Source organism: Corvus kubaryi, unplaced genomic scaffold (genome assembly GCF_017639235.1).
Source record: "Corvus kubaryi isolate FWS band 111438036 unplaced genomic scaffold, C.kubaryi_AGA036_p1.0 37201, whole genome shotgun sequence".
Classification (NCBI taxonomy): domain Eukaryota; kingdom Metazoa; phylum Chordata; class Aves; order Passeriformes; family Corvidae; genus Corvus; species Corvus kubaryi.
In genome coordinates, this window is record NW_024581058.1 from 1,521,814 (window position 1) to 1,530,467 (window position 8,654).

At 39.5% G+C, this 8,654-nt stretch overlaps 1 protein-coding gene across 1 annotated transcript; it reads right to left on the reverse strand.

The window, feature by feature from the left end:
- Positions 1-5,450: 5,450 nt before the first annotated feature.
- On the reverse strand, positions 5,451-7,032 carry SMIM38 (small integral membrane protein 38). The gene has a single exon (XM_042022442.1). It carries the CDS (start codon positions 6,948-6,950, stop codon positions 6,819-6,821), a length of 132 nt encoding a protein of 43 aa, XP_041878376.1. The 5' UTR covers positions 6,951-7,032; the 3' UTR covers positions 5,451-6,818.
- Positions 7,033-8,654: the final 1,622 nt, after the last annotated feature.

Consider the following 8,654-nt stretch of genomic DNA (forward strand, 5'->3'; position numbering starts at 1 on the left):
CTCTGAAAATATTTGTCCCAGTGACCTGTTCTAAATAACATAATGGACAGATTCTTATTGTTCAAATGCAAAGAGAAATACTGTAACAGAGAAGAACCCTGCAGAATCAGCTAACTCTGCACCCTTTCCCATCATAATGACAGGGGATGTCTACAAAGAGACTAAGAATAGGACAAGCATTTGGTGATGCTTCTCTAATATCCTTTTCAGCTCTCAGCACTCTGTAGCACAAGGATTTCCTGCACTTAATAGCCCTTGATGAATCCTTCTTCCATGAATTTGTCTTCATACAATGACTAGGGAGGAGAAACAACTAATTCTACGTTTTATGATTTGGTAATAATTCCCAGGAAAGAGCACTAATTATTTGGAGGTTTTTTATAACCTAGTGGCAAAGAAAAAGACATTCTTGAAAGAACAAAATAGAGACTCTCCACCTCGTAAGTATCAGTTAGAAACTTGGCTGAATAGTTTTAAGGCTGACAATTCTCAAAGGGGAGGCAGTCAGGAAACGGTTCTAAACTCACACAGGATAGACCTAGGTTCAAGTATTCCTTTAAATACAGGACCCAGGTTTCAAACTCACCTGGGCCTTTCCAGAAAAAAAAAAGATTCAGACATGTACCACTGATATGCGGTCTGAGGATCTAAGGCCAACAAGCAAAATTAAAAGCCTCCCACACATGCCTAAATGCTGTGGATGTTTCCATTCTAAATAAATGTATTTAAATTTCTTCACACACCCAGAGCACTCACATCTCAGAGGTGGAAGCTCCACATCTATGGGATAGTCAGCTATGAAAAGGGTCTGGAAACTAAGTGGGACTATGCATATCTGGGCACTCATTAGCACCTTAGAGACAAGCAACTATTGATTTCTTCACATACATATGGGGAGGTAAAGTTACTTTCCCTCCATTTTGTTATACTCATTTGCCAAGGAGATTAGTTTTCCAAGATATTCCTGCCACATTTGCTGGACAGGATGGTCAGTGCTTGCTTAATAAGTTCTCATGTTTTCTTCTTTATCAGCACTTTCTCCTCCTCACAAAAATAATTTCCTCCTAATTTTTTTCATAATGTGTGTGTGTTTTGCAGATGTTGATTAACACTTTTCCCATATCTGCATTATCTCATTTTGCAATTAAAAAATAAAAAGGTACAGGGGAATTCCTCCTTTTGAATCTACTTATTTTACACATCTTACTTCAGATTCTCAGAATTTGGTTTCTCAGTGTACCAGTTAGTTTGTTAAACTGGCACTACTTTATTTGTTAAACTGACAAGCTGCAGTTTATGGTCCTTAGCAAAGGCAAATAGCAAATTAGCAAATAAGCAAATTAGATTCAGGATCTTCAGGTAAGCAGCATCAAAGCAAAGAATAAATATCTCTAAGTGTTTTCACTTAGAACTCAATGATGGACAAAGACAGGATTAATTTCCTCATCACTGCACTCAAAACTTAAGTCTTCCTAAGCTCTGTATTTCATAGTCTATCACTCTATTTCTGGGATATTCAAAGCATTGCTCCTGCAAGCTTCAGACCCAGAGCATTTCATCCTGTGCAACAAATGAGCAAAAGAAGCTGTCATGAGACTCAGGGTGATGCCTTTTCCTGGTCTTAAAATCAAGAGGCATACACGGTTAGAAGGGGAAAAGGGATTTTACCTTGGTATTTATTTTTAAGGATCCTTAGGTGTACACGTCTAGGTCGTATGCATCGAGATGCACCCCCCCGAGTCTTTCCCTGTGTCTCTGTGTCTCTCTTACTCCCCCCCAACATTGGGTATAACATTATAGGTTTTACTAATTAGCATATCTATCAAAGATTCCCCAATGAGAAGCTCAAGCGAGCCTCCCCTCCCCAAGGAACCTTCCCCTGGATGGTTCTATCTTGGTTTACAGAATATGTTCTGGAGAGGACCTTGGGGTCTGAGGCACACTGATCCCTAACTATGAAGCTTCTAAAATGTTTAGTCTCTTAGCTTGACAAACAAGTCCAAGAATGTAGGCAAAAAGCACTAGGAATACAGAAGTTGTAAAAGGTATAACAGGGGTATAAAAGAAAAAGGCATAAATCTTCATGGCATCAAGGGAACAGAGCAGAAGTTGTATATAAATCCTTAATTCTATTACTTTCTTAATGTCAGTGCTCAGCTTTGTTGCATCCTATTAGTACAGCCCTCTAGATGCTCAGCTCACAATGCTTCACCAGCAAAAACAAAAATTTGCTGACAGACAAAAAGAAGGATGATACTTAGGTTCCAGGATTTATATCAGTGTTTTAAAGGAATAGTGATTCAGCAAACATTTTATGCAGTTCTTATCCCCTTGACAGTTCCCTGGACTTCCTTGTTCCAAGTAAAAGCACTTTGCTAAATAAGTCTTAGCCTCCCAATTTCAGTCTGGTCGTAGAGTCATAGAATGTTTTAGGTCATAGATTTCCCAACTCCACTTTCATCCTGTCTGCTGATAGTCCAAAATACCCTGATTTCATCTAGTGTGCCTTCACTCTCACTCACTCCTAGAGCCAGTTCTCCTACATGGTGCAGTCCAGATTGCCTTTCACTAACTATGCATGGCCCACTTACCCTCTTTACCTAAAACCTTACTGTAATTCCTTTTTCTCCCTGCCAGTTTTTTTATCCTCATTTCCCCACGTCATATCTAATCTTGTACCCCTTGAATCTGTGGTAGGTAGCTACAAAATTTTCTTGATGTGAACAAGAGTTACATATCCCTGACAGGGCTCAGTAAAAATTTTCTCCCAGAGTGGGACAACTACAACTTTTCAGGAAAAAAAGTATTGCCAATATTTTTGTAGCATGGGTAAAACAATGTGTTTTCCCCTAGTCTTGTTCTTGGAAGACATTAAACTGTTCTGGCTGAAACTGTCAGAAGAGAATTCCGACGGAGGCAGACACCAAATGAAACATGGAATAATTTAGTTTGAAAAGCTAAAAGCTACTTTGACAAAGTTGTGAACAGCTGAAAATAGGCCTTTAGGGCTGGAAGGGCCTGGCAGCCTTAGCAGTAGATGCTATTACAAGCCCTGCCTGCAGTGAAAGGGCCACCCTCTCAGGTCACCCACTTTGGTGGCAAACAAGCATAACCCAACCGCCTTTCTGGAGTAACTCTGTGTCCCTGCTAACTAACCAGGACAGGACTTCTGCCATTTAATTGTCCAACAGTTTGACACCTACATGAATCCTGACAGGGAGACCCTAACAATACTTTCCCATTCCCTAGGGCTGTGACACAGAACATGAACGCGGGTTACGAGATTTCCCCTGAGCCCCGGTTTATGAGGTGGCAGTTCATTGAAACAGTTGGTGACTGGGCCCCCAGATGTCCAGATTCCCTCTGTGAGAGTCAGTCATAGCCCTACTTGTGTCTTCAGCTTCTCCTCCCCGAATTTGGCTGCAATGGACCTACCTAAAGTAATTAGGCCACCTGTTGCATCGCCAGATCCGTTTAAGGAAACCCTTCAGCACTCCGGTTTACACAGTTTGACAGGAATTGTTTAAGTGGGTACCAGTGTAATGGCACTGAAAAATGAAATCGTGGAATTATTTTAATCAATAAATATAATTACATGCTCAGATGACCGTGAGCTTGTCTGTAATTAGTCCTCCATACCATAATGCAGTCCGTAAAATGCCAACTTTTTGCACATTACACAATGTGGGACGGAAATTGCATTTGCAGATGAACAAGATATTTACAACCAACTGAGTTTTTACAGCTCAGAAAGATCTTTCAGCCCTAGTTAAAGAAAAAAAAAAAGAGTATCAACATTGGAACTTGAAAATGACATTTGTTTTGGGAGCATATTTGGCTTTATTGGTACTATCAGTACTATGAAAATAGTGGCCATAAATTAGCACAGCCCTAAAACAGACCAGTTCTGCATCCATACACCATACAGTTTTATTTTTGGTTTATATGTATAAACGCAGGCTATTTTAATATATATTCATATACATATATAGATACATATATATATATGTGTGTGTGTGTGTGTGTGTGCGTGTGTGTGTGTATCTAACCCCATCTTAAAGGTTCTTCAAAATAATGTCTTCAAGCAAAGAGTGGGGTTTCTTCTCAGTAGGTTACATGGTCATTCTGGCAACTGCTTGGCACGTTAATGATATAAATTATTAAAACATACCAAATACATTAACTTACAGTAGATTTTAATCTCTATATAAAAAATACAATTAATTTTACATTAGCAAGGATTTAAATATCTCAGTATTTCACTTTTATTTTTCTCTTTCTTTACGCATACCATTGTTTCATGTCTTGAAAGGGGGCTCCACCCTGCAATCTTCATTCACACTGTCCACAGCTCAAACCTGACATTAAGCACTTACTTATTTTTAAATACATATCCTAAAGGAAAAAAAATCAATAGTGCATAAATATCTTTGAAATGTCTAAATCTCAGCACAGTGCTCCATAGGATCCCACCAGGAAATACCAGTGGACACTTTCACATCATACCACACTTAAAGGGCTTAGATTTTTATTATCTGCATGAAAAGAGAGAGGGCAAAGACCTATGGGAATAAAGAGGAAGATCTCAATCTCCTTTATATTTTGCACTCTTGAAAGTCTGATAGTCCAAATTTTGTAATGCAGGATAAACAGGGATGGCTTTCCACATCCTGCAGGATGGGATAACAACTATATGAATGCACAGAAATTAACTAAGTTGCTGTTAAAACTGCTTTGAATGCATGAGGTTTTACAGGCATCAAGATCTAAATTAACTCTTCCGTCAAAATTTTTAATAATTATTAAATTAATTAAATGTGCCTCAAAACATGGATGTTCTAATAAATTTGGCCAGACCACTCTTATAATTAGAGTGCAACTCACGTGACTCAAGTAAGGTCCAAATCAAATATTCTAGATACACAAATACCAACAGAACCAGTCCATAGGATACGGTCCATAACAGGACCACACGCTCTGATTTACAGGGAAAACTTGAAATCCTGTCCTGCAGGGATAAACAAATCAAAGTTGTGAATTCCCTACCGGTGTCAGTTCCAACATCCCCAAATGTTAAAGGCAGTAAACCACAACTTCACCTGTAGCCCTTCTCATTACATCCACACTTTTAAACAATTAATACAAACATGACACTGCCAAATGCAACTTCAATGTGACAGAAATAAAGAATTAGAAGATTTATTTCTTAAAGGCAGTATCAATTTCTCCACAAGCTTTGTTTTGCACACAACAGCTCAGAATAGCAATGATTAACTGAAAGAAGAAAAATGGACCACTGTGCCTATTTTTCCAGTTACTCGTTATCAAAGGTATGTCTGCACATAAAGTAGACAACATTTCACTTTCCCTTTGTGGTTTGCTGGTGTTGGGGAAGCAGAAAAAGGACAGAATTATCATTAAAATCAAGAATCACAGAAACAGACAAGGGGTTAGTTACATCTACATATAATTTATTGTCATCTGCCAGAAATTCAAACCCATGACATGCACCTTCAAGCATTACAGGCTGTTTTGTAGACTGGTCATCCACCATAAATAAAATCTGAGGCTGAAATCAATTGACCTGACATTTACCCTGTTCCACTGCCTAAGCACATACCAGCTCTCATGTCTGATTTTTAGGAGGCTTTAAAATACAAAATGATAAGAGCTGATGAACAGTTACTAATGACAAGCCTGTAGGAGTGTGTGAGTCATAAATGGGCCAGAAACTCTGTATGGGAATACTGTAGGCTTTTACCTAGCTGAACTCTGATATCATCATGTGAGCTACCAAGAGATATAGAAATAAGTATATGAAGCAGTAAAGCAGTAACCTTCATTTTCACATGAGATAGAAGATGATCAAACAAAAAAAGGACTTTTTCTAAGAGTGACTGGGCCAAGGATAGTGCATTTCTCAGGCAAGGTAATACCATTTCCCTATCTTTACTGTAGAAAAATTCAGTTCTCAAAAGACAGTATTACACTGAGTTGCCATGAGATTTAGGTTGTTTGACTTAATATAACTATTTTAAGTTATTTTAAAGAAGACAATTTACTCAGAAAAATTTATTTCCTTTCGCCAAGGAACTTAACCAAGAAAGTTCAAGTCACTTTGTCCTTGGGCAAGTAGTCAAATCCTCCAGTGTCCAAGCAGGGTGCTTATTTAAGGCTAGACATGAAGGCCCCTTGCAGGGCTTTGGTGTCAAAACTCACTCATTTTGTCACCCCATCCGTTGTTGGTGCTGAAGCACAGCCAGAGTCCATCAGACAATCTCTGAGACACAAATCCATGGAACAGATTATTCCAGTGGTATCCACCTTGTACTGGTACTCAAATATATCTCTTGCTAAGAAATGTGAATATCTGGCAGGTTATGGTCAGCTAAAGCCATTCAGTCAGTTTCAGATCTGACTGGGAAGACCCATGAGGAATTTGGTAACAAATCAACCAGCCAGGTAAAAACCCGCTCCTGCCAGCCCACAGGGTGGCACGTGGACACTGAGCACTCTTGGGTTGCCCAGGCAGAGGGCTCCTTCCAGCTTGTCCATATCATTTAATTGGCAGAAGTCCACAAGTCTGTTCCCAACAGCAAATTCATTCCGAAGTTGGATAGGAAGTCATTTGACTCAATCAGTTGTCATTCCTTCCCCTCCGTCAGCGTGAGGCTTTCTGCAGAATCTTCACTTGGCTGGAGTCTCAACAGGTCATTTCTCTCTCATCAGATCCCAAGGTAAAAGCTGCTCTAGCTTCATTTACCTTATCCAGCTCTCCCCATTGTCAATTCAAATCTGAACGAGGCTTTTGAAGTCCCTTAGTCCTCTTTTCTTGTGTCAGGAAACCTTCGGGACAGTTTATAATCTATATAAGCACTAAGACAGGACCACAAAATGAATCGTATTAATATAATTACAACCAGTAAAACCATCAAAAGGACTGATTCCATATTTAAGCTAGAATAATGAGGTAATGTGAAAAAAATACTCTGGGAGATCTAATTATACAATGCAGTATTCAGTTCTGCACGGCCAGCCCAGCAATTCCTCTAACATTCCAATCAAAGTGATCTCACTAGCATGTGAGAGAAGAGTCCAGCTGACAGATTTGGGACATGTAACGTACTATTTAGTCAAGAGGCCCCATGTGCTATTCATAAAGAATTAACAACTCTTATATTGACAATGACAGTATTGTCAGAAGACCTTTGGAAGGGAGAAAAAAACCTCCATAAACTCTGTCTCTGTGAAGTTGGACTTTTTTTTTTTTTTTTGGCCCCTTTTTTCCAATGCTGATGTAATCTCCAAACATCTCCAGCAGCAGCTGCTCAGCGAAACCAGGCACCTTCTCCCTAGTCCCTTTCAGCAGCACACGCAGCACTTTCCAGCTCCCTCAAGACAATCAGGGCCTTTCTTTCACCAATTAGCTATCACTTCAAGAGTCCTGCGCTGTCCAACGAGCTCTTAAGAATGGTCTTTGCAGGAAACAACACTGGAGGAGCTTTTTTTTCCCTCCTAGACAAATGAAAAGGGGAAGAAGGGGGGGGGGGGAGGGGGAGACAAAAAAGCACAAGAAAACAAATCAGAACACAGAAGCTGTCCAAAATGCATCGCTCATTTAGTACATTGACAAATGCAGAAATGTCCTCGAGAGCCAAGGCTTGAGCAAAGCGCACACACACACACAAAAATGTTCCTGCTTTCTTTAGGAGATAGTTTGTTTAGTCGAATATGTTAAAAAGGTTTCATAGAAAGAAGTGCTCTTGTTACAGCAAGTCTGAGCCGTGCAAACTAAAAGGGAACAAAACTCCTGTAAGATTATGCTCTGTTTCCTTATTTGGCTCTCCAAATGTAAAGCAGCATTATTTGAAGTAGACATTATAGGAAAGAACTCTGTTTAGCTCACTTTAAATATGGATGGATTGATGAAATGAGTAATTACTGGAACTGCTAAGATCTTTTCAGACTTACTAACCAGCAAGCTTCTTTCCCCAGAAACCGCACTTTCCGTCTAAAAAGAAATTAAAGCCTGATTCGGAGACGTAAAGCTTTGGGAATTCTACATTCTTTTTCCCTTAAATTTAGGGAATAGGTACAGTAATACCTTGAGGTCCTTGTAGATGCCAAGTCCTCATTAGAATTAGTACAAACTCCAGGACCCAGTTCAAGAAGAAAACAAGGAACTTTGATGTTTAAGCAATTCATTGCCTGGGCCTGGACATGTAGAGCTGTGAAGGCAAAATTGGGAAGGATCAGCAGTAAGTGAAATGACTTGGACATGGTTCAAGCAACAGCCCGGAGTCAGAGTTGCTTCCCTGATTTTCAAAAATTCTGCATTAAACCAAACGTCATACCAAAATACTGACTGTCAGTATCCTCTCAGAGTATCACTTTCTGGTCAAATTTGTCCTGGATTGGGGTAACCTCATGAAAGTAAACACCTTGTCTTCTACACAGCCAACAGAAACAGATTTACACTGCAGTTTGAAAAAAATAAAATAGTCTGTTCCCTTTTTTTGGCTGTGTATCAGAAGCAAAGCCCTGGGCTTTGTAAGCAGTTAAATGGCAGAGCAAAGCAAATACTTTCAGGGGTTTCAGGAGTTTGTTCACACTAATGGGTGCTCTCATCTACCACATGGATTCTTTAATGGAGG